At 59.5% G+C, this 24,244-nt stretch overlaps 8 protein-coding genes across 10 annotated transcripts; all 8 read right to left on the reverse strand.

The window, feature by feature from the left end:
• Positions 1–1,088: 1,088 nt before the first annotated feature.
• ABB37_05423 (O-methyltransferase family protein) lies at positions 1,089–1,868 on the reverse strand (the record flags this gene model as incomplete). The annotated part of the gene is made up of 1 exon (XM_015803428.1): positions 1,089–1,868. Exon 1 carries the CDS (start codon positions 1,779–1,781, stop codon positions 1,089–1,091), a length of 693 nt encoding a protein of 230 aa, XP_015658070.1. The 5' UTR covers positions 1,782–1,868.
• A 1,407-nt stretch (positions 1,869–3,275) lies between these two features.
• Positions 3,276–5,922, reverse strand: ABB37_05424 (calpain family cysteine protease-like protein; the record flags this gene model as incomplete). Its single annotated transcript, XM_015803429.1, has 1 exon — positions 3,276–5,922. Exon 1 carries the CDS (start codon positions 5,397–5,399, stop codon positions 3,276–3,278), a length of 2,124 nt encoding a protein of 707 aa, XP_015658071.1. The 5' UTR covers positions 5,400–5,922.
• A 448-nt stretch (positions 5,923–6,370) lies between these two features.
• Positions 6,371–10,470, reverse strand: ABB37_05425 (hypothetical protein; the record flags this gene model as incomplete). The annotated part of the gene is made up of 1 exon (XM_015803430.1): positions 6,371–10,470. Exon 1 carries the CDS (start codon positions 10,298–10,300, stop codon positions 6,371–6,373), a length of 3,930 nt encoding a protein of 1,309 aa, XP_015658072.1. The 5' UTR covers positions 10,301–10,470.
• Positions 10,471–10,803: 333 nt separating this feature from the next.
• Positions 10,804–12,903, reverse strand: ABB37_05426 (hypothetical protein; the record flags this gene model as incomplete). Its single annotated transcript, XM_015803431.1, has 1 exon — positions 10,804–12,903. The coding sequence occupies one exon, from the start codon at positions 12,901–12,903 to the stop codon at positions 10,804–10,806; it is 2,100 nt and encodes a 699-aa protein (XP_015658073.1).
• Positions 12,904–13,477: 574 nt separating this feature from the next.
• On the reverse strand, positions 13,478–15,343 carry ABB37_05427 (hypothetical protein; the record flags this gene model as incomplete). Its single annotated transcript, XM_015803432.1, has 1 exon — positions 13,478–15,343. Exon 1 carries the CDS (start codon positions 15,092–15,094, stop codon positions 13,478–13,480), a length of 1,617 nt encoding a protein of 538 aa, XP_015658074.1. The 5' UTR covers positions 15,095–15,343.
• A 1,137-nt stretch (positions 15,344–16,480) lies between these two features.
• ABB37_05428 (hypothetical protein) lies at positions 16,481–17,613 on the reverse strand (the record flags this gene model as incomplete). The annotated part of the gene is made up of 1 exon (XM_015803433.1): positions 16,481–17,613. Exon 1 carries the CDS (start codon positions 17,429–17,431, stop codon positions 16,481–16,483), a length of 951 nt encoding a protein of 316 aa, XP_015658075.1. The 5' UTR covers positions 17,432–17,613.
• A 694-nt stretch (positions 17,614–18,307) lies between these two features.
• ABB37_05429 (putative Protein kinase) lies at positions 18,308–21,175 on the reverse strand (the record flags this gene model as incomplete). The annotated part of the gene is made up of 1 exon (XM_015803434.1): positions 18,308–21,175. One exon carries the CDS (start codon positions 21,173–21,175, stop codon positions 18,308–18,310), a length of 2,868 nt encoding a protein of 955 aa, XP_015658076.1.
• Positions 21,176–21,957: 782 nt separating this feature from the next.
• ABB37_05430 (hypothetical protein) lies at positions 21,958–23,824 on the reverse strand (the record flags this gene model as incomplete). 3 transcript variants are annotated; one of them, XM_015803437.1, is made up of 1 exon in its annotated part: positions 21,958–23,824. In XM_015803437.1, exon 1 carries the CDS (start codon positions 23,740–23,742, stop codon positions 21,958–21,960), a length of 1,785 nt encoding a protein of 594 aa, XP_015658079.1. In that variant the 5' UTR covers positions 23,743–23,824. The 3 variants fall into 3 exon arrangements, with proteins under 3 accessions (XP_015658079.1, XP_015658078.1, XP_015658077.1); XM_015803436.1 differs by having other exon boundaries at positions 21,958–23,821; XM_015803435.1 differs by having other exon boundaries at positions 21,958–23,806.
• Positions 23,825–24,244: the final 420 nt, after the last annotated feature.

The raw sequence follows: 24,244 nt of genomic DNA on the forward strand, positions 1-24,244 counted from the left end.
AGGTTCTGTGTTTTATCTTTCCCCTTTCTTCGACCTGGGATCGTCCGCTGTTCTTCTTCTGTGGGGTCGGGCGGGCTCCGGCCGGCGGGGAGGCTGCGCGCGGTGCGGGGCGAAGGCGAGAGGCAACGGGGGGAGGGGCGGGAGGAAGGATGTTTGCAAGAGAAGGACGGCGCGCGCTGCGGTTGCGCGACGGCAGCGGCATTGTGGCACAAGAAGAGAAGCATCGAGAGGTGCAAAGAGTCCGAGAGAGATGCATTAGCTGAGACATGATTCCACCCTCCAAACTCGCGATGAACTTCCAACATATTATCTATTCACCCCGCGCAGCGTCCCGCTGCCAAACTTACTCCCTACAACGTCAGGGGACGATGGTGCACTGGACTTGGCGATTTCCTCTTTTTCCATTTTTTCTAATAGGTGGCACTACTAACGAAGTGGCAAACAAGGGTAGTTGAATTGGTTAAACCCAAGGATCCTTGTCGTGGTGGGCAACCACGGGGGTCGGTGGGTGGAAAAGAAAAAACTAAAAAGTTGTGTGAGAACTTTGATTCTGCAAGTCCCAAAGATAAGGCGAAGAAGAAGAGCGAGGGAGAGTAGTAGAGGTAGAAATCATGTTATCAGCAAACGTCGGAGCCATTGCTCCTCATCCTCCTCGTATCATTCTTACTCTTTTCATCATTCCACTCTTTTCGTAAACTATCAAAAATGCGTAGCTGTTGTTGGCGCGGGGCGCTGCGCGGCTTTCGCTTTGGGTTTGAGGGAGTTGCTTGCAACTGTTGTCCTGTTGCTCTTATTCTCGTTCTTTCTTACTGGTTTCAGGATGATGTATGAAGACAGCGACATTCTGGCGTTGGCAGGCCGGCGGCGTAACCGCGGTGGCGGAAAGCCTTGCGCAGGCGTGCGGGCTGCTGACGTCGCACGTTTGCAGAGAAGAAGAATAGTAATAACAATAGTAGAATGAAAGCCCCAAAAAAAATTTAAAAGGAAAAGTGAGGAGAGAAAGCGTAAGGAACACTTCGAGTCGGGCGGGAAGACTGCCACGCCACTCTTTCTTTAACACGTGGCTCGCGACGCCGGCGCGCACCCGCTTACAGTTTCCGCGCGAAGTACACGCCGTCGCCGATGATGCTCATCACGGCCGACACGCGCTTGTCTGCCCTGATCATCTCGTTCGTCTTGCTCAGAGCGTCGGTGTCCTGTACCGACGGATCCTTCTCCACCACACGGCCAAACATCAAGGTGTTGTCCACAACGATCACGCCGCCCTTGCGGAGTAGCGGCACGGCAAGGTCGTAGTACTCCGGGTACTGTTCCTTGTTCGCGTCGATGAAGATGAAGTCGTAGGTACCAGCCTCGCCCTCGTCGAGGAAGCGCTGCATGGACGCGGCGGCGGGGCCCTCGATGAAGTCGATCTTCTTGTCGACGCCCGCCTTCTTCCACGCCTCGAAGCCGATGCCGGCGTACTCGCGCGAGACGTCGAGGGCGCGGATGACGCCGTCGTCCGGCATGTGCAGCGCCAAGGCCAGAGTGGTCACGCCGCGGAACACGCCCACCTCCACGGCGCGCCTCACCCCGAGCGTCTCGCACAGCCAGCCAAAGAACTGGTACTCGTCGACGGCCGCCATCATGACCGGCAGCTCCAGCTGCAGAGCTTTCTGCCACAGCTCCTTCTGCAGGGGCGTCTCGTTCACGAACTCGAGGACGTACTCGTAGTACTCGCGCTTCATCCCGGCCGTGCACGCAGCGGGATGACGCTGAAAACCGCGGTAAGTATCACTCATCTCCGGTGGTAAGATAGTCGTGACAAAGGGTGTTCGTTGAGGGTTCGATAAGTGCAACGGCTTAGGGGGGATGCGATTCGGTGAAGCTGTCGAAATTCGCAATGCGCAGCACGCAACACCCGCGAAGGCAAGAAAGGAAGAAGACGTGGATCGTTGAAGCTGGCGTTTGCCTTCACGCGGGCAATGGACTACAAGCGCAGCCCTCAGCGGGCCTCGTGCATGAGAGAGACACGCTACAATTTGCGAAGATGAAACCACCCCGAGTGCACAGAGATGATCCGCGGGTGTCGGTCTAAACCGGCTTCTACAAGAAAGATGAGAGGCGTGCGGAAGGCTGCCTTCCAACACGTTTCGGTCTCTCAGCTAAAAACGCCTTCGTTGCCAGGGTGCGAAGCGCCGAACAGATTCTGCATAACAAGGAGGCGGCTGTGAGCTTTACTTTTACATACACACATATATATATATATACGTTTTTCTCTCGGTTGCTCACAGCAAACTACATGAACTAACAAAAGGCAGAACAAGCAAGATCAGGGACCATGAGACGCAACGTCCCCAGCACAGCACTCTCCACCGGACAGACGTGATGGCTGAAAGACGCAGTTGCCTGTTGGGTATGAGCACGCAAAGTGGCAAAGAGCAAACGCCGAGGGTGATGAGGCGTCTGCGCGGAGAAACGACGGGGAAAGGAGCGTAGCAAAGCAGGAATACGCGTTGAGGTCGCACTGCGGCAAAAAAACCTCGTGTGAGGAGAAACGGCAGCCGTTTTCTACTTCCTGTGCGAATGCCCTTCTCCACACGGCGGCACGACGTGTGTTGGCCTCCACCTCTTCTCATGCATCCATCGACACCGTATACATATGTGCCGGGAAATATATATATGTATATAAAATAGATAAATGAAAGGGCTCTACAAAAAGGAAAAGGTAATCGTCATGGTGGTGGAACGACTTGAGCGCACTCACTCCTCCATGCATCGTCTCTCTCTCACACACACACACACACCGATGGCACACAGGCGAAACGGCACGGCGAAGGCGCAGTTAAAGCCGTCAAAAGAGAGGGAGCGCGATGGGGGAAATTGCTGCAGAACGTGACGCCCAGCCGCTCGAGTGCTGACGTCGCTGTCGTACATCGTTGCCCTCCTCTCCCGCCTCATTCGGGTTCTCCGTGTCGCCACTTACGCCCTTGGGGCAAAATGCCACAAAGAAAAAGGAAAGGGAACAGGAAAAGTCGAAAGAATGATAGATAGTCATCTATATATTTATCTATCTATACATACATGCACATAGAACGGAAAATAGATTGCCACCGGAAAAGTAAACAGCGCCGTTAAAAGAGACAACAGAGCGCGGGGTGTGTGTGTGGATGTGTCGGGACGGCCGCCAGGCTCTGAAGTGCGGAACCCGTGCAGAGCGGGGTGCAAAGAACTTTCGAAAGAGCGACACGACACGGAGCGCGTACCCCCCTCCGCCACAACAGCCGAGATTGCCTCTACAAGATCATCTCAAACTCCGCGTTGTGCTGCTTCTCCCCTTTGCGCAAGTTCTCTCCCCTGAAGGTGTGGAACACCTCGTTGCCGTCCTTGGTCTGGTACAGCGTGTTGATGTTCGTTAGCGTACCGACCTCAAATGTGGCTACGTTGCGGAACACGGGGTTGTCCTTCGCGATGCGGACGATGTTCACCTCGATATCGCTGGAGGAGAGGGAGACGTCGCTGCGGATGGCGATGACGTATTTCTTCTTTTGGTTGTTGTTGCCCGTGTTGCTCTTCATACGGCGCGGGATCACGAGGTACTTGTGATCCTTCGTGAACTCGAACTTGAGCGATACGGAGCGGGTCTGCTGGAAGAGGTACTCGGCAGTGGGCTCCTCCACCGCCTCGCACGAGTTCGCCACGATCTTCTGCTGGCCACCGTTTATGTCTCCCTCCGACACACTCAGCATTATGGCAGCGTACTTGTACTCTGCGTCCTTGGTGCTGAGACCGCGGCGATCCTTCTGATGCAGGCTGAGGTAGGCGGAGAACTTCTTCTTCTTCTTCACCACAATCTCGAGGGCTGTGTCGCACCACAGGTCCTCGAAGGTGCCGAAGATGCGGTAGTCATTCCACGATTTGAAGAAGTTGCCACGGCGGAAGCACACGGAGCCGCTGTCGAAGAATTTCACGACGTCCTTCCACTCCATCCAGAAGGTGCCGTCGGCCTTCTTTTCCGGGCGACAGGCGAGTTTGATGATGGTGTGGCGGTCCCAGAGCGGGCTGTCATCGCCCCAGTCACCGGTCCACTCCACGTTAGAGCCCCACGGATTGCGGATCTTCAGCAGACAGAACTGGTACACCGGAAAGTACTTCACATCGAGGACGGAGTAGGCGTGCCCAGTGCCGAGACCCGCCTTGTCGAAGAGGGTCTCTGCCTCGGCGGCGGAGAGCTGCTTGCCGGCCATGGTCAGCTTGCCTTCACCGGGGGTAGCGATGGACAGCAAGTACTTCTTCTCGTTCCACTTGTGCAACGAGTCGAAGAGCTTCTCGCGCACGCTGGCATCGGTCTGCGCCTTCCTCCAGCGGTCCTCGAAGCTGTACGCTGGGAAGCCGGTTAGGTCCTCCAGCGCTTGCCAGGGGAAGCCCGCCACGATGGCTTGGTAGGAGCCGAAGGCCTTGGCGTACGCCTTCTCCAGGTAGGACACCCACAGTTCGTTTGGATGGTGGCGGTTGCGTGCGAAGCAGGGCAGCAGCTGCACGCTGGGCAGGTAGGAATCGAGGATGATGGTGCGCCACCACCCGTTAATGTTCAGGTTCACACGCCACGCCCCGTACTTCTGCTCCTGATTGCGCACGTAGCACCAGTGGTGGTTTTTGAAGATGCCCTCGATAGCGGCGTTGTACTCCGCGAGCGCGGCAATCGCGCAGAGGTAATAGCAGTCGCCCAACTGGCCTTGGTCGATGTCCGACGGCGCAATGCCATCCCAGAGGCAGATCTTGCCGTGCCACTCCCTCGGCAGATAGTCCTGTGGACGCCGCCACGCAACCGTGTCGGGCTTCTTCAAGCACGCGTCCGGAGCGGAGTCGATGCCGGGCCGGATCAGCGACTGCGCAGTGGGGGGAAACGTGGTGTCGGTGTACATCTTACTCTTGATACGGGCAACCTTGACGAGGCGATTCTCATTCGTAATCTTCGTGTTCTTCTCCTTGAGCTTGCGCATCTCGGCGAGGTCGGCGTTTACCTTTGCGACGGCTCGCTGCCGAAGTAGCAAACGCTCCTGCTCCGTGAAGGGCACACCGGAGAAGTCTATCTTGAAGCCGTTGGCCGTCTTCACCTTCACCATGCCTTTGGTTTCTAGCGGCAACAAGGCCAGGATCGCCGTGCACGCCCCTGACTCGTCCTGCCGCTTCATATCCGTTTCGTCCGTCAGCGCCGTGACATCAGACCCCGCGCCGAAGACGGCGGTCACCTTCATCTCGTAGTCCTGGGTGTCATTGTAGAAGTACCACTTGTTTCCTTTGACCACCTTAAAGAGGCGTCCGTCTTCGAAGCAGGGCGTGACCGTGCCGGAGACGAGCGGCGTACCGTTCTTGTAATCCGGCTTTGCGGCGCAACAACCACAAAGACTACTGCCCATCTCTGCTTTCCCTTTTCCTTTTTAAAAGTCTCGTGTTCGGATGCTGCTCGGCCGGTTGGGCGTTGACGCGGGACACGGCAGCACAGGAAACCTTGGACAACCGCAGCGCGGTACGTCTGCCTCGGGCAAGTCTTCTTTTTCCCCTCTTTAAAAAAAAAAAACAGTTTAGGCGCTCACTCTATGCAAGGGGCGGATTTTTCTCGTGTCGTGTAAGCGAATGAAATACTGCTAGGATGACGAGGGCGGGGCCACGATGGAGGAGGCGCTGAAAGATTGGAAAGCAGCAGCAGCAGCAGAAGCACAACAGAGAAAGGTGACGAAGTCAACCAGCGCGCAGTGCGAATTACAAGGACAAGGCAATGCACGATTAAGAAGGGAGAAGTAAAACAAAAACCAAGCTGCGGAGAACAAGAATGAATGGAGAAGCAAAGCAAGAGGAGAAGGAGGGGGGAGAGGGGGGAGTGCAACGCACGTGTGTGGTGCAGAGGTATATATACAGAAAGGAAGAAGCAGGAGTAGATTCTGCAACAGAGGGAACGAGAGAGGGAGAGATACGGGGTGAGAAGGGATAACCACAACGAACAACAAAGAAGACGAAGACTAGCGAAAAGCGGAGGTGTGGTGCCGCACAAACCCTGCGATACAGATTTCTCAATTGGACGAATAACGTCATTGCCATTTTCATATTATTTGTTGTTTCTTTGGCGTTACTAACAGCATGGGAGTGCATTTGCATGGACCATTCTTCTATTGCAAAGCAACCATCACTTAACTTGACTGACGGCACTCGCCAAAGGGTGAAGAAGAAGGAGGGTCTATCGCTTGTGTGATGGCCGCTGAAGCAATACGAGGGGGGGGGGGGGTAACGCCGACAGCAGCAACCACGACCGGACAGAACAACAATAAAAACGGTTCGCCTTCGCCTTCTACCACACATTCTCCAGCACGATACGCTGTTCTTCTCCAGCGGCTCACAGGACTTCTTTTGTCAGCGCCAAGGCCATGCGCATGGTGTGCGCCGCGTCCTGATGCACGACAAGCTGCTGAAAGCAGCCACACGTGTTCAGGGGACGCTCTGCCATGCAGGTCAGCCGCACCATACTCTCCTGCACTACATGGCTCTCTGGTCGCACAAACTGCCTCGCAAAACACGTTGCCCACACCGCCCGACTCACTGTTACCGTACGCAGCTGCAGTGTACTGAGTGCGTCTTGCTGTCGCAGCGGCTGCTGGGTTGAAATATTGGGGGCGCACAACGCACGCACCGTGGCCGCCGCCTCTGCATCGGCGGTAAAGCCCAGCAGGTAGTGCACCGCCACCGCCGTGCAGAGACACACCTCGATGTCACCCACCTCGCGTACGGCGTTGGCCATGAAGGTGCGGAGCATCTCCAGCTCCATCGCCTCCACGGCGCTGCTGGCCAAGATGGCGGAGGCCGCCTCGAGGTCTTTGGTGAGGCTCGTGCACTTGGCCTGCACGTAGCGATGCAGCGACCGCAGCCGCGGAGAGGCGGGGAGGGGGCTGCGGTGGCGACAGTCCGATGCGCCGCTCATCAGCGCGCGGCCTCCACGCCCACCGCCGTCGCGCGTGCTCGTGTCGCCGAGAAGAAAACGGTGGCACAGCAGTTGGTGCAGCGCGTTCGCCACACAGGCGTTGCCGACCTCCAGCAGCAGCGCCGTGCCGGGGAGAGCGGCCAACCAGTCCAGCACCCGCGTCGCCTCCGCCAGCGGTTGGAAGAGGGTGCGCACAACGTCGTCGCGGGAGCGGGGGACGGCGCGGCGCCACAGCGACCACCACACGTGCGACGAGCCCCGCCCGCCATCCGGCTGATCCTTCATGCGATCGGACAAGTAGTCGCTGTCAGAGCGCGTTGCCGCGCCGGTTACGTTGGGCAGGGCAGGGGGGACGAAGTCACGAGGACTGTGCCACTGCACAAAGTCTGGGAAACGCACCACACGCCCGTCCTGCGCCTTATTCACGTAGAGGAAGACGCACATGTCGTTGTAGAGGGCCTCGCCCTGCAGCCACGTCGCCGAAGCGCTCTGCACCGCCGCCGCACCAAGGGCGTTGAGCTGCATCGCTCGCTGCAGCACGAGATCAGAAGTCGTCGGCGGTGTCGGCAGCGGCGCCGGTGCGATGAGAACTTCGCCATTGGTGATGAGGTGTAGCACCGCGGGCGGCGAAGGCACCTCGCCGGTCTCTTCGTATGCGTCTCGTGTTTTAGCAACCGCACCCCTGTCGACACCGTCCGCGGCGCAGATGTTCTCGGCGGGATGAAGCAGCGAGTCGAGAGCAAAGCGCAGAAGCTGGAGCTTTTGACTGAGAAGGGGCTGGCTGAGGTCCACAGGGGGGTCGGAAAGCGGCAAGGCCAGGCAGTCCAACAAGCGCCGCCAGCTCCTCTTCTCTTCCTCGTCAGTGGATGTGGTGGCATCACTCCCACTGCTCGACGGTACGAGAAGCAACGCCTTCAGGCGATCCAAGCACAGCTGCCACAACACTGGAACATCTTCAGCGTGGGACAGCTGGGTGGCGCAGGCGTAAGCGAAACGGGCAAAGAAAGATTCAGGAAAGTAATGAACACGCAAGTCTTTTGCACTTGCTGAGGCAACGGTGGTGCTGCTGCCGCTGCCGCCTTCCAGGTGCTGCTGCTTCCGTCCTTCCCATTTTAGTTTTGCTGCGGCTGCCGCCGCGTCGCACTCCGCGTCTTCAACGGACGTCCCACGCTGCTGCTCCTCCGCAGAGCCTTCTGACTTCGCATTGGTGCTCTTAATTGGAAAGAGCTGTCGGTGCGCCTCCCATTCATCCCAGAGGGTGCGCAGGCGACGCGCGACGCCGTTGCCGCTACGCCGGGCGGCAGCCGCTCGCACACCACGGCGTGTCTGCCCCTCACGCCCTTCCTCGTCGTCGTCGTCGTCCGGCGCATTATCCAGCGTGCCTTCGCCATGCCGGTCTTCTGGACAAGGGCTGGCGAAGCGACGGAGCAGCGACTGCTGCAGATTCACGTTCGACCCGCTCCACTCCACCACGTGGGCGGCCAGCTCGTGCAGCGGAGGACCTTCCGCGTCGCCACCGCCGGCGTCGCCCGATTCGCCCCCGCTCTCGCCACTCTCCCCGGGCCGAATGGAGCGTGTCGTGGGGCTCTGTCGCGATCCCTCCGTGTCGTTGGCGCCACGTACCCCACCAGCGTTGCTGGCTTCCCCTGTCCTCCCTTTTCGTGGGGGGCGGCCGGGCTCGGATGACGTCGGTGAGCGCGTCGCGAGACTCGGCAGTGAGTCGAAGTAGTTGCGTTCCACCACCTCGTGCAGGCGCTGACGCACACCGCCTTGCACGTCCTCGTCGTTGCGCGCGACGGCCTGTGCCGTGATGCAGCACTTCCGCTGTGCTGCCTGCGCTGCCGCGCTGAGGGGGCCGGAAGGAGAAGGCGCGGTGGCAAACTGAAAGGGATTCAAGTGGCTGCCTCGGCCGTGCGGCTCTTGCGCCTCCACGTCTTGCAGTTGGTTCCATTGGAAGCGAAACAATACATGCTTCAGCGGCGGGGCCGTGGTTCCAAAGGGATGGGTGAAGGCGCCAGACAGCAGCCGGGTGCAGGCATTCTCGCGCTCCAGCACCGCTTCCCACGTGAGAGAAGAGGCGGCCGCGCTGGTGCTTGTCTCGTGCGTGGCGGCTCCTCCTTTCGAGCTGCTCGACTTGGACTTCCGCGTTCCCGCAGTCGCTGCGTCTGGCGGCGGTGGACCGTGTGGGTGAAACTTCCACGGGATCTGCAGCGCGTACTCCTTCCAGAGGGAGACGCAAATTCCCTCGAAGTCGTCACTGCGGATGCGACTGTGCTGCCCCACGTGCAGCAGAAACAGGTCGATGAACTCCGCGAGCGTGCGGCAGTGCTCGGGCGGGTGCGCGAAGGCGTCGGAGAGGAAACGCGTGGTGAAGGTGCGCTGATGGAGTAAGTTCCACTCCGCCGTGCTCATCTCCGCAGGTGACGATGCTGACGCTGACGGTGGTGGAGTGGAGGGCATCGAGCCGCCCATCGTGGGCAGCGGTGGGGCGACGCCCACAAAACTCTGCTTGTAGGAGTCTCCGGCAGGTACAAAACACGGCGCGCAGCCATCCGGAAAGAAGAAGGGGGAGGGGAGGGCTTCCGCGGCAGATTTGGCACATCGAGACGGGAGCGACGGAGTCATCATCGAGGTGTTTGTTGTTGTGGATGACGTGAACGGCACTGCCAGGCCAGACGGAGATGTCGACGCCCCAATGCGCAGCACTGCGCGGTTTTTGAGCTGGCGCAGCACCTGCCACACCGCGGTGGAGAGCAGCGACAGCAAATACGTCGTTTCACTCTCGCGATAGGCGGCGCTGGCCGCGACTTTGCGAAGGAGGAAAAAGAGCGGGGTGCAATACTGCTGTGTGATGAGGTGAGCCGCGTCCCGCACGTGCACCTCGACCGCCACCGAAAGCTCCAAGTCGAGTTGTGCGGCTCCATCGGCGCCACTGGTGGCGGTGGAGGAGGGGGGCGGTGCGTAGAGCGTCATGGTGTGACTGAAGACACGGGAGAGGGCGGTGCGGTTGTGCTGGGTGCTGTCCTCGAGGAGGGACACAAGAGAAGAGGGGGAGGAGGACGTGTCACTGCCATCATCGTCTTCATCGCCGCCGCCGCCACCGCTGGCGGACGCCGGAGAAAACGACTTGCTGGGGCCGCTCGATGACAGTCGCAAAGGCGACGATGTGTTCGTCCTGGCAGCACCTGACGGGGCGACAAGAAACGATTGCAAGAGCGGTTCTGCGTCAAAGAGAGCGGCGAGGTACTTCTCAATCATGCGTACGTGCTCTTCGAAGCTGTTGGCACAGCTGTAGTCCTGTATGAGAAGCGGGAGCTCCTCCTCCGCGGCGGCGGCGGCGGCGGCCATCGTGCACCCGTGACGCCCAACGTTGTAAGGAAGAGAGCTCCGCGAAAACGCAGGTTGGAAGACAGGAATCAACTGAACGGGGGGAAAAAGAAGAAGAAGAGGCGATGTGCATTTACTGGAAAGATGCACCGAGTTTTTAGAATTTTCTTTCACGTGCACTTTACCTGTGCTTGCGTGTGTGTAAAGGGAGAAGAGGAGGGAAAGAGCAGTAGTAGCATAACCACTTCCTCTCCGCTGGTTCTCTTCCACATGTTTGTACTTCATCGTCTTTCGATATATATATATATATTTCATTGTGCCTTCCAACCCCACGTGCAACGCAGAGAGGACGAGGGACGGCGACATCGGCAGATGATCGAGTCCGCAGACACGTCAGCGCGCTTTTGTAGGTGGTCGACGAACAGCTTTAAAATGCTGAATGCGGTGGGTTGACGCAAGTTACGGGGAAGAAAGGCCCCCGCTCCTCGGTGGAAAACAAAACAAAGCAACAATGCGCCGTTGCGCTAGCTGTCGTGCCCGCCACAGAGAAACACCGCAGCAAAGAAGCCGACGCTGTCTTCTGCGGGGTCATCGTACTCGTCAAGGGGACGGGGCATGAAGCGAAAAACAAGCAACGGCGCATCGCTGGATGGCGACACATGAGATCCACACGAAGCTGCAGCCGCCGCCGCTGCGTCTTCCTTTTCCTTCTGCAGCGACACAATCTCCTGCGAAAGGAGAACCGCGGGCGACGACGGCAAACCACCGGCTCCCTCCTCTTCGTGTACGGCCGCCTCCGCTGAACGGCGTGCGTAGGCAGTGACGGACAGGCGGCTCAACGCGTGATGGGCCGGCGTGGTGGCGCGTGCGAGCCGCAGTGAGGGATAGGTGCGAAGAAAATGTACGACGTTCGCCTCGTTCTCCTCCAGCGTGGTGGTGCACGTGCTGTAGACGAGAACTCCCGGTGCCGTCGGTGTGCAGCGCAGATGCCGCACACAGGAGTCGAACAGCTTCCGCTGGTAGTCAGCGGACTGCCGAATGGAGGCGATAGAGTGCGTGTGCGGGAGCAGCTTCGGCCGCAGCCCCAGCCCCGTGCAGGGAGGGTCTAGCAGAATGGCATCGAAGGCGTTGGTGTGCTGGAGCGGCGGTGGTGGCAGTTTACGCAGGTACTTGTTCGCGTCGATGCAGTGCGCCTCCAGCACCCGGCTCAGATAGTCGTGTTCCACCCTTCCTCCGCCGGCCATCGTTTCTTCCGTACTAGAGAAATGCTGCTGCAGCAGCTGCATCAGCTTCTCCTGTCGAGGCCGACTGCGCTCACAACACACAACTCGAAAAGGCGCCCGGGCGGCGGGATCGCGCAGCTGCGCGGCGAAGCCTTCCTGCGCTGCACGCGCCTGCAAGAGCGAGAGCAGCAGACTCGTCTTCCCCCCAGGCGCCGCGCACGCATCCAGCACCACACAGGCGCGCCGAAAGACGTCCTCGGAGAGGTGCTCCACCAGCAGCGACACAGGGACCATGCTGGAGTAGTTTTGGAGAAAGAAGGCGTCGTGTGGTTCGTCCTGCGCACCACCCTTCTCGTCAACTTCGAGCGGAGTTGTGCTCACCGCAGAGTCGGTAGGGCTGGCCACGTGGAGGAGACCCCGTAGCGCGGCACGGGAGGGCTGCAGCTGCGGCGTCCAGTCGGTACGCAGCACCACGCCGCGCGTGCGTCGGCCCAGCACCTCCTTCCACCCCTTCAAGAGAGTCCCACTGCCGACGCACACGAGAAAGCGGCGGTGCTGTGCCAGCGCGGCCGCGGTCGTTTCGTCATCCGCACCGAGCAGCGGAGTGTACTGCGACGGCGGGAGGGTGATGCCGGCGGTGAGGGAGCTCACAACCCGCCAACATGCACCGTTGACCTCATCTGTGTCGTGTGGGACTGCTTCAGCGGGTAAAGAGACCACCGCGTCCATCAACACACGTTCCGCGTAGAAAGCCACGAGCGCCTCCTCCCCTGCGCAGAAGACGCGAGAGGCGGTCACGAGGCCCGGGGCGTAGAGGTCACTGCCTCGCAGCACCGCCTCCGCAGCCCCGGCATCCACGACAATCACAAGAGGGAGTTGCGAGGGGTCCTCCGTCGTGGTCGGCAGCGTAGACAGCGGGAAGGAGGGCGGCCACTGTGCGAGGCTGCTTACACGCGGCTGCACGCACGCACAGAAAGGCAGGCCGACTTTATCAAAGACAAGGGGCGCAGCGTACCGTGAAGAGCCTGCGCTGTCAGAGAAAGCTGGCAGCGACGATGACGGCCCGTCTGCCGTAGTTTTTGAAGCGGAGGCCGCCGCCGCAGAAGAGTCGGTTCTCGTCGTCGTGACACAACGTCGAAGCTGCTCCTCGATGTTCGCGCCGGTGAAGCGGAGGTTGGTGGTGATGGGTGGGACGGCGTAGAGCGACGCATGCGGAGGACGAGGTGAAGGAGTCGTCATGGAGGCGGACTTTATAGGAAGTCCTAACGGCTCCCACACGGTGCGGCGCAAGTGCTCCGTGGTGGCGGATGGCGCGTACTGATACACATGCTGAGCGTAGGTGGCAAGTGTGATCATCTGCAGCGGAGAAGATGAGAATAGTTTGAGAGCACCCTTCCGCATTAATAGCACAGAAGAAAATGAAAGGTTCCAGACAATCTCTCTCTCTCCCCCCCTTTCACCAAACAACGCGGACAGCTGTGATGTTGCACGCTTGATGGAGAAGAGGCGAATGCAGGTGCAAGTGAATGACGGTGTACTGCAAAGCCGCTGCGTACCTTCAAGAGAGAGACACAAGTACGATCCAATTTCAATTCGTGTTTCCGTTTTCTATCTCTCTCTCCCTCTCTCCCTTTTCTCTCTTTTGCCGTGCGCCTCTTCCCCTCATGGAGGTCGCAGCATCGACCTCTTACGCACACTCCACAAGCCGGCACCTCCCGTGCACCTTCGCGAGGCGGTGGCCTGCGAGTGCTTGCTGAAAAACGGGGGAAAGACAAACCTGTGCGGCTGACTCGGGCAGGATGACGTGGCAGAGTACTCTCTTTCTCACTGATACAAATCTCATGGGTAATGCCAAAGAAAAAAAGGAAAAGAAAAGCCGCCCTTCACACGTCAACATTCTGATGAGCGATGTTGAAATCGCGGCGGTGAAGTTTTGAGCCCCCGCCCCTCCCCCGCTTTCGTGAGAACGCTCGTCTTACTCCGGGAAGAAACCTCGCGCCGCGTAGGGCTCAAAGCGGTTGGTCGACCGACACAGAAAGTACGATCTCGATTCCGCCTCTTGCCGCCGAGCGCACCGCCGCGCCCCTTCCCGGGCATCGTCGACGGCCGGCAGCGGATGGGAGATCGAGAAGGGCGGGAACGGAGTTCCGCCAATCAGTTCCTGCGGCTGCGCAGCCAATGGAACGGACGAGGTCGTAGAGCCAGAGGAGAGACCCTCTGTGCTGACCGCCGCGTTCTCTATCATGCGCAGCACGCTCGTCTCGGACGCGCCAATCAGCACGGGATCGGCCCTGTGCTGTCTGTGAGCTGGGGCATGAAGCGGCACCGCGCTTTCTGCGCTGCTGCTGTTGCCGCTGTAGCGCGGAGGCGATAGAACCGCACTCATCTCCACCGTCAGCGTCGACGGGTCAACGACAATGTTGGGACTCAGTCTTTCATCATTGCCGCTCAAGACCGTCGGTGCCCCACCAGAGCTGCCCTCGGCAGCCTCGCCGTCTGTCATGCTGTGACTGCGACTGCGCTGGTGTGGGGTGGGCAGCGGTGTGGTCTGCACCAGCGCCGTGTATTGCTCCTGAACAGAGTCGTTGAGGGGCTGCAGGAGACGACCTTTGTGAGCACAGGAAGAGATGGAGCGCTTCAGCAGCTGCTGTTGCGAATACTGCTGCTGCTGCTGCTGCAGCGCTGTCTGGCTTTCCGGCACCGCTAGTGCGTCTTCCATCGCTGCGAGCACCTCGGATGCAAAGCAAAGAGCCGTGTCAACCTCGGGTGGTGATGGGGGCGGTGGAGAAGAGGCGGCGGCAGTGTTTCTTGGTCTCTCTTCTTCTTCATTGATTCTACCTGCGTCTTCCTCGGCGAGCGCCGTTGCCGTTGCCGTTGCCCCATTGGTGGAGTCTCCAAAGAGAAGCGCTTGCACCTCGGCCTCCTGCGCCGCTTCCCGCGCACGCCGGCGAGCATCACGGTGGGCAGCCGCCGACGTGGCGAAGTGCTGCAGCGAGGTCAGGTAAGCCGCCCCAGCGAATCCGCTGCCTTTCCGCGTCGTCCCGTTCAGGTAATCCGCCGCCTGCTGCGCACACTGGTCTGAAGCGTGCATCATGTAGCCGACAACGGCGTCGCCGAGAGCGTTGATGAGGTGTGCCAAGTGCGCGTTATCGTGCTGATGCTGGAGCACCTCCACGTCTTCCGTGATCGATGCACCAGCGGAGGAGAGAAACGCGTGTGGAGTCGGGTGAGTTTGGTCCATAGAGTGGTTTGGCGCCTCGACCGGCACGTATTCTTCCTGACCCAACACCGAAGCGTCTCGCAAGACTTCAGCGAGTTGTTGAAGGGTTTGGACGACCACCGCAGATTGTTGGAGGAGCTCTGGTGCCCCCAACAGATAGCCCCGCACGTAGTACGTCTCAATTGCTTTGCGCAGCCCGCTGGGAAGGACCTGCGCCAAGACCAGGGCTTTCAGTTCACCCTCGTGTGCGCTGATAAGCGCACTGGCCACCTTTTGGCAACACGCATCTTCGAGTACCACATCACCATGTATAAAATTGATGAGTGGCGCCAGTAGACACTGCGCGGCACTCGAAGATGCTTCCATTTGCATGGTTGTCTGTGTGTGTCGCTCCGGTACGTGTGTGGTGTGTCAACTCTATACTTGCTCGTTGACCTTCTCTGCAGAAGGTAGAAGCTCGCCTGCTCTAAGTCACCAGAAAATAAGAACAAGAACAACAACTTCAGGTGGTTTCTACGCAGCGTCTAACACCTTCCTGATTCTTGGTGCTGCTCGTGGACGCGCCGAAACGAGATGAGAAATAACGCAGCGTGGGCGTCACCCTATGCGCGGCGGAATCGCTTAGGAGAAAGAAAAAGAGAGACGAAGGAAGGAGGGAGAATCAGAAAAGTGGAAGAAATAGAAACGTCAAAGGAGTCGTTTCTCATCGTGACCGACTTCTGCGAAAAGAAGAGGAAAACCCACACACAAACGGGAACAGCAGAGAGGTGCTTGTGAGTGGGTCAGCGAAAGCGACGGTCATACCCGCCCATCGCTCCTCGGCCTGCTGCGCAGGTAGGTGCGGTGCTGTCTTACGGGGGAAGGCCACGTGAATCTTCTCTCAGTCCACAACGGTGACGTGCGCGGCACGAGCTCACACTGGCGAAAGAATGAAAGAGAGGAAAACAGAAGAGTTGAGGCGACACAGGAGAGCAAAATCGAAGAAAGAAGAAAACAATAATCCAGACAAAAGAACCATCAAAGAGCCGTAGAAGAGTTCTTACATAACGGCTAACACAGCGATGCGTAGGCGCGCTGTTGCGGCCCACCCGCAACCCTCAACGTTGTGAGGGAGAAGTGAGCGCTCCTCTTTTCTTTCTTCTTTTCTACATACGTTGGCGAAAGGGAAGGAGACCGAGAGGGAAGATGAGAAGCTCCGGAAAAGCAACAGCTTGAATTCACCTATGGAGGATGAGAAAAGAAAAATACGAGGAATAAACGCAGGCACCAAACACCAGTAGAGAGAGAGAGAGAGATTGTCTATCTCGAGCAAAAGCTGATGCGTAACATACACACACACACAAGGTGTCTTCTAGGCCTACTCAGACGTGCAGCAACAATAAAACCGCTGTTGCGTGCGTCACAGCTGAATTGGGGAAAAAAGAAGTCAAATACTGAAGTTGAAGAACCTAGTATTAAGGTACGTGCTTGTCTATATATTCTGTTTGCAGTGGAAAATAATAATAAAAAGAGGGAGGGGGGGGGGGGTTGGTTGGTTGGACGCGCAGGCGCAAAAGCGCAGCGAGTGTGCCGTTCGTTCCCGTTCTGCCTGTTGTTTCTGTGTTGACGACGGCGATGGACCAGCGACGCTGATGACACCTACCAGCACAAAGCCCTCTTCACCGTTCCCAGCGTGCAGGTTTGCCGCTGCGGCTCTCGCTCTCTTTCTCTCGTCTCCAGCTGGGACGTCTCCCCCCACCTCTCCTTTCCGGCTCCATCTCACATCTCAGAGAGCGCTTTCACCACGTGCGCTGCGAACCAACGGCTATACCAATCATCCTTCCACATCCGCACCCGATCCCACCTGTCGATCGGGTTGTCGCTGCTGTACGGTGCGGAGATGTACAGCACGTAGAGGGGCGCCGAGCGGGGATGGGGGTGCTTGCGCTCCTCCGCATCCGGCACATCCGGGAGGTCGAACCGCACCCCGTAGAGGGGCGCCACGTGCGTCCTCTCCGTCGTCGTCACCTCCGCCGGCTCGCCCGCCTTCGGTGAAGGATGGGTGATGCTGATCTTCTGCTGACCTCCCCGAATGACGGCGCCGTGCGTGCCGTCCGACTCGAGCAGGGCTTCGTAGCGCACATCGGACAGCTTCTCCACCGCCTCGGCGGCCTCGCGGATGAGAAGCTCCCGCGCCTGCACGTCGGGTGTGGTGGCTAACGTGGTGTACATGGTCGACATCCACGACGGCCGGGTGCGCCACCACACGTTGAAGGTGTCGGAGATGCGGAGGGTGTCGCGGAAGGTGTGCCACATCCACCCCGTGCGGAAAGGAAAGGCTGACTCGATGGCGTGGAGCGCGTAGAGCGAGCCGAGAGACGGGGCGAGGGGCTGCGGGGCGGTCTTTGTGCCGTCTTGATCGTGGGGATTGCCTTTGTCTTCGTCGCTGCTGCTGCTACTACGTTTGCGCAGGAGGTGTCCGCTATGCACCTGCTCCGTGGCGTGCTTGGAGGGCATGAGTCCATCTACGCGGTAGGCGTAGATACGTCGGTGCGACGGGTGGTCAGGAGAACCCGACGAGGTGAGCTTGGATGCGTTCCGCAGTGCGTACGCTTCTTCGACCGGCAACGGCTCAATTTGGCTGATCGTGGAGCGGATGGAGAGCGCACCACCGCCGACCCCCGCGCAGGCGGCGATAAGTAGCCCCTGCAGGACATTTTTAAATCCCATGATTTTCGTGTATGCTGAGACACCACAGCGGGGCGACAATGGAAAACAACAATAATATATCAGTTGAAAAAAGAAAGTAATGGAGTGAGAGAGCAGTGCAGGTGAGCGGCAGAAATGCTGCAGGTTTGCTTTGTAGCCGATATCGCTCTGTGGGACTTGGCCTATGGCGAAGCGTGCACATCTAACGCAGTGAGTGTTGTGCAACAGCAACAAGAGCAAACACACATATATCGAAGAAAACGGGAGACGATGAGAGAGGTGTAGGAGGAAAAGGTTGCCGATTCGAACTCGAAACTCGTGAAGAAGGAGAGGAAGTGCATAAGCGCGTAGGACTCCGCCTTTTTCTTCTTCTTTGGAATTATTCTTGGAAGGGGAGAGCGTAGCGCCTCTAAAAAACCACTTACACGCCGTGTACACAGTTTCATTCTTATAGGGAAAGCTCCACTTCAAAAAGAAAGAAATAAAGCGTCAACAGAGAAAGCCAGAGAATGAACAGAAGAACACCGTTGTGTGATTACTTGAACGAGCCACCGCAACTGCACACGATCCAGGAAAGCAGCAAAAAAAAAGGGAGAAGAAGAGAGACAGCACCAAAGGGGGTAACGACAACGCACTCGTGCAGGTGTGCCCATGATACATCAGCAAAGACCAGCAGTGTGCAACCTTGCACTACCCAGCACACGTATTGAATGAATACAATCGAAGAGAAAAGAGAGAGCCCGTTAGAGAAGGCGCTGGGTATAATAAGCATCCATCCGAGCAGTGACCAACAACAACAACGAATGCTTAGGGGGAGAGGTAACCTCACCCTTTCCTCCCCTTTCCCGTTTATCTTCGTGTGCCTTTTCTTTTCTTAAGCGTGTGCTCAGCCGTCGCCTAAGCATCCACAATCTTAACGGGGTCCGTCTGCACGCCTTCGTCCACCCTCCGTGTGGGTGACGAGGCAGGAGGTGACATGATCGACCCCGTCGTGGAGCTCCGCAGACCACGGCTGATGCCGCTATGACTCAGCGGCCTCGTCTCGCGACGCTCTCGTGTCAGCGAGAGACGACGTGCCGGCCGTCCTCGTCCGTACGACGGCGACGGAGGTTGCTGCAGCGGTTGCGGTTCATCGCCCGTGATGGTGCCGCTGGCAGGACGCGTGGACACGAGGTCAATCAGCGCCGTCGTCGACTGCAGCTCCACCACACGACTGCTGAACAGGTTTGCGTTGTCGGGGTTGGTGCTGTCGTTGCCTGCCGTCGGCCGGCCGGGGTGCAGTCGTAGCGCTGCAGCCGTGGTGGACGTCACGGCGATGCGGGGGCGATTGTGCGAGGCGTGCGCGCTGTTCTGGTTCTCTCCCACGAGGCCGTTTCCGAGCGGCGACGAATCACTCATCGCCAGCGCATCCTGCGGCGACGACGGCGACTTCACGGCACTCTCTCTGCGCGTCCGCTCCTGCTGCTGCGCCAGCAGATCCCACTGCGTCAGATCATCCTGGTTAAACATGCGCAGGATGGACTGCACAAACGAGGAGCCTAAAATGTCCGAGCAGCGCGGCCGCTTCGCCGGGTCCAGCTGCAGCATCGCTTCGATCAGCTTCATCATCTCAGGCGGTCGCCCGTAGCTGGCCTGACGTGGGGTGCCGAGAATCACGCTGCCGTCGTTGCGCCGGTCCGGCAAGGTGGCATCGAAGGCGAGGTAGTACAGAATGATCCCGAGCGACCACACATCCGAGAAGACGGTGTGGTGGTTGACGTAGTGCTCATTGACGCCACGCGGGGAGGCGGCCACCTCGAACAGCTCCGGCGCCATGTACTCCAGCGTGCCGGTACCGCCAGACCGTTCGTAGGAGATGTCGTCGAGGATGGCGGCCGTACCGAAGTCGCTGACCAGCACCCGCGGCGGCCGCCCTTTCGTCTCGGCGAGCAACAAATTCTGCGGCTTCAGGTCGCGGTGGAGGATGTGTTTGCGGTGCAGGTGCGCCGTCCCGGCCACCGCACTCAAGAAGAAGTACCACACCGCGAGGGTGGAGAGGTGGGTGCCGTACTTCTCCAGGTACGCGTCGAGCGAGCCGGCCGAGGCGTACTCCATCAAGATGAACAAGCACCGCACGGGCGGGCCGAAGTCGGCGAGCTGGGCATCCTCGACCCAGCTGTGTTTGTACTCTACCACATTCGGGTGTCGGCGGACCTCCTCGAGAATGCGCACCTCACGCAACACGGACTGCAGATAGCCCGCCTTGTCCCCCACAGGGATCTTCTTGAGGGCGAAGACGCCCAGATTCACGCCGCACATAAGGTGACAGCAGAGGTAGACGCCACCGTAGGTGCCGCGGCCGAGCTGCCTCAGTTCCTTGAAGTAGTGCTTGTAGTACCCGTTGTTAGGCTCCGGCCCCGGGGCGTTAGAGGAGTACGCCGACGGCGGCGATCCGTCGCTGTCCTTCTCTTCCTCGTCATCGTCGAGGCGCAACGGCGCTTCGCGTTCCGTGTCGTCTGGCAGCGAGATCTGCTCATTCGCCTCGTCTTCCCCGGACTGCATCAGCTTCAGCGGCGAGGAGGGCCCTTTACGGGTCGAGGGGCTTCCCCGGAGGCGGCGGGAGGGGGTGGGGCGTGCCGGGACGAGGGCCCCGCTGTGGCCGCTGAGGGACCGCCCCGGCTGCCCACCCGCCAGCACCGCTGCGTAGAGCGGCGGCCCCCCCTCCTCCTCGTTGTCGCCTCTCGCGTCGGGGTCGTGGAAGTCCTCGATGGCCAGCGGCGCCGTCCCTGCGGCGACGGCGGCGGTGATCACGGCGGGCGGTGGCAGGGCGCGGAAGTAGTGCGTGGTGAAGGCCACCGCAGGCGGGGGGAAGACCGGCTCGCCGCTACCACCATTACTGCTACTATGCACCAATGCGGGGTTCCGTATGTGTGGCGCCTTCGATGGGGTGCCGCCGGCTTCCCCGCCCACCCCGCCAGGCCCAGCCGCCAGAGCCTTGGCGAAGGCCGCCGCGTTGGGTGCGCTGGAGCTCAGGAAAAACGGCGATCGCTGCTGCTGCTGCTGCGACTGTTGTTCGTCCTGCTGGGGTGTGTTCGGCGCCGTCAGGGCACGCGGTGGGGGGAGTTGCCGTGTCTGGCTCGCGGCGGAATCGCCGGAGCGGTACAGCGCGTCTGCGGGGTCGTACATGTCCGCGTACGGGTCTTCGCCGTAAAAGCCGTAGGGACGTAGGCAGTTCGGGCAGACACGCTCGGTAGAGAGGGCCGTAGGGGCCAGCTCCCCGTACGCTGCTGCTGCGGCAGGCGGGTAGAAGCCTCCATTGTTGTCGCTACCATCACCGGTCTCGTCGCCATTTGCACCCGCCGCGGCGTTGGCGTGGTTGCTGTGCGGGCTGCGGTGCACGCTGCCCGGGTCGTGGCTACCGCGCACAAAGGGCACTACCGCCAGCTCCATCGACTCTGCCGTGGCCGCCGTGGGGGACGGGCTTCGTGGCCCGCCGTCCGCCGGCCTTCCCGTCATGTTCGGTGGGTGGGCGTAGAAGACGCTCGGCGGCGGCTGACTCGACCCGCCGTGTCCGCGGGAGCGGAGGGGCACGAGGAGAGCGCGGAGGGCGGCGGGCGGCGCCTGGTGCGTCGAGCTGCCCACAGCAGGCGCGGCACTGGACGCGAGGCGAGGGAAGATGGTGGAGGGATGCGGTGCGGGCTTGCTTTCCTGGGGCGAGCCCGGCGTGGGGACAACGGAGGGGGTCGACGGGCGACGCTCCGAGTTGGACCGGTGTAAGGGATCCATGGGGATCCTGGCGAGAACACGCGTCAGAGACGGAAAACGCAAAGATCCAAGCGGAATTCAGTCGAAATCAATAAAGAGAAGTGAGAACGTTTTTCCCTCATTTACCGCGTGAATGCACGACGGGGGGGGGGGGGGTAGGTCGAGTGTGTTGCGTTGATGGCGTCGCGCCGGCACACACACACGCGCCCTAAAACTTAATAATAGAAAGGCAAGTTAAAAAAAAAACTGTGCGCGTCAGAGCAAAGAACAGTGCTAGACCTGCAGGCTGTGATGGGAGGGAGGAAAGGGGAGTAACCGATGCTTTTGCGTTGGGTTCCTTCGGGGGAAGAAGAACGGCAGTTTCTGTGGTGTGCCGACCCCGGCGGTCAGTAACGAAGAGGACACAGCACCGTACACGCACCGAGCAAAGGGATGGGACGGCCAGAAGGGGAGAGTGAGAAGGTCATGGGGCTCATCACACGCAGCTGCGAAGGTGAACCGCACCGGACGGCTAGCCGTGACACCGCAGGGGGATGAAAAGAACCACGTTGCACAGCGCATCCGCATGACAGCGAACGCGAGGGTGATGTGTAGGCGAGCGAAAGAAAAATATACATGTCAATGTGAGATTGCTTTCCAGTCGTAGCACGTCTCTCTCTCTCCATACAACCGCACCAACACCGGAGCGGCAAATACACAAATGAGGGTATTATGATGCTATTATTATTATTATGGTGTACCCTCGAGGACGATGGTTCTCAGCGAACAGGACGTTCGTTTGTAGATACATGTCCAACAGCCTTTTACGAAAGGACTTGCTTGTTTTCATCGATGGAGAGGCGCCACGCGGCTAGCTCGTGCATGGCCTTCGCGAGTGCCGTCATGCGGACAAAAAAATCGATGGTGCGGGACTCCATCGAGTACGGGCAACCATCCAGAGCCAGCGGGTCCTCGACCTCGTCGTCGTCGTCCTCCACCACCACGTTGGACGGCGTTTGCACGATAGCTGCGTCAGAGGAGCAGACCACCGCCGCCGCCGCGGAAGCGGACGCTGCCGTGACGCACGCCTCGGGCATTGGAGTGTCTATTGCGTACGTCTCCACGACACGGATGCCCTCGTCTGCGCCATCCACGTAGGAGCGGGGGAGCTCATCACGCGTGGCCACCGTGCGATGGTGCAGCACGTGCGCCCTCACCCACTCCTCGGTGTCCTCGACGTACACCCAACGCGTCGCCACGCGAAACGGCACGACAGCGGCACCAGCGACCGATTTACCCAATTCGTGTTGACGTAGGAGGAGGTCCAGCTTCGACTGGGCGAGCGCCTCCGATGCCCACTCCATCGCAAAGCCAATGACAGCGGGGGAGTACGTCTGCGAGGAGGCGCTTGCATTTTCAGGTCTGCCGTGCCCGTCTTGTCCGTCCTCTTCCGAGTCGAGAAGCAGCAGTTCTGCTGGCGCACCTATCACACTTGCGTTTGGTAGCACGGCGGCGGCGTACGTGCATTCGGCGTCGCTTTCGAACTCTTCCATCACTTCCTCCTCCACACCTTCGTGGAAGAGAATGGGCTTGAATAGATACAGAATATGACGTGGCTGCTGGTCGGCTGCAGCACCACCCGTCCCGTCAGCACCGGGAGCGCCTTCCAGATAACCGGAGAAGCGAGACAGGTCCATCATGTACAGCAAATGACAGCAGAGCAGTAATCGGCTAAGGATCACGTTCAGTTCCTCCGTCGACGACCATGCACGGGCTTCACTTAGGTGTTCTCCATCACCCGTAGGATGAAGCCGCACCAGCGGCGCGAAGCTGTCGCACTCGGCGCAGTAGAACACGACGATGGGACAGGCGGGGGTGCCCATGGCCGCCATATAGCAAGCATGGCGACCCGCCTCCTCTGCCGCCGCCTCGCACACCGCAAGCCCTTCATCCGACAACATGTCGGTGCCCATCTCGGAGCTGCCACCGGTCCCGTCTTCCAACAGCTTTAAGTAGGTGAGGTAGCGGTTGCGGTGCTCGCGCTGGTGTGCCTGGAGCGAGGCGGAATCGCGGAAGTCGGTCACGATGGGTGGCGGCACGCCTCGCACGGGCGGAGTCGTGCTCTGGAAGGCCGAGTGACAGCAGTAGAGGCAGTGCACGTGTGGTCCGTGACCGGTCGCAGGGAAGGGCTCCGCTTTCTGCACATCCCGTGCATCACAGCAGCGCACGTCAGGGATTAAGTTGGCAGACGGGTCTGACCAGAGCGACGCGGCGCCTTCACGCGCCAGGTGCGCGCACAGCGGCGGCTCACGTGCCGCCGAGGAGGAAGAGCTCAGGGCACCAACATCCGCTGCCACTGGACCCTCTTTGCCGTCATCGGCGTTCTCGTGCATCTTGTGAGAGGGGAAGAGTCGCTCAGCGTCGTCGGTGGTCAGCCCCAGGTTGGAGGCGATCATCTGCACAAGAGCCTGGTATTGCACCTCGTTAATGGTCGCGTTTCCGTGCGCCTCCGCGGAGGTCGACGACGAAGGCGACGGCGCGATACCGTCAACATCGAAAATATGGAACACGTCTGCCTCCTTAAAGGGGTCTGGTCTCTTGTGGGACATCGCTGGGCAGGGTAATTGTAAATGAAGAAAATGCTACGAAGGCGAGCACGGTGCCCAAGGAAGCTGCACCAGCCCGTTCTCCTCGTGGGAGATTGATGCCAGCCGGCACACGTGGACAGGACGGAAGACGAAGGCAGAAACAAAGAATTATGCAAAGAAAAATAGTTGGAAAGATCACGAAGGTGAAGATTGCCATTTTCTGTCCGAGTTGCAGCGACTGCGGGGCAACGAAGCGTGCACATACGTTTCTCCGCCGAATCTTACCGTACTCCGGGCTGAACCCGCTTGAAACGAAAAGAAAGCTGATCCGCTGCTTGGGGCATTGAGCAAGTCGGCGGCACATCAAATAACAACAGAAGCGTACCTCAGGTGCAGGTCCACCCGAAAGCACCACTGTCTCTCATAACCTTTCTGTCTCAACGTGTATCCATCCATCATCTAAATCACTTTCTGTCTCGTACATACGTATAGAAATATGCTTGGTTCGGCCAGTTTGTCTGCG

Source organism: Leptomonas pyrrhocoris, assembly GCF_001293395.1.
Source record: "Leptomonas pyrrhocoris isolate H10 chromosome Unknown, whole genome shotgun sequence".
Classification (NCBI taxonomy): Eukaryota; Euglenozoa; class Kinetoplastea; order Trypanosomatida; family Trypanosomatidae; genus Leptomonas; species Leptomonas pyrrhocoris.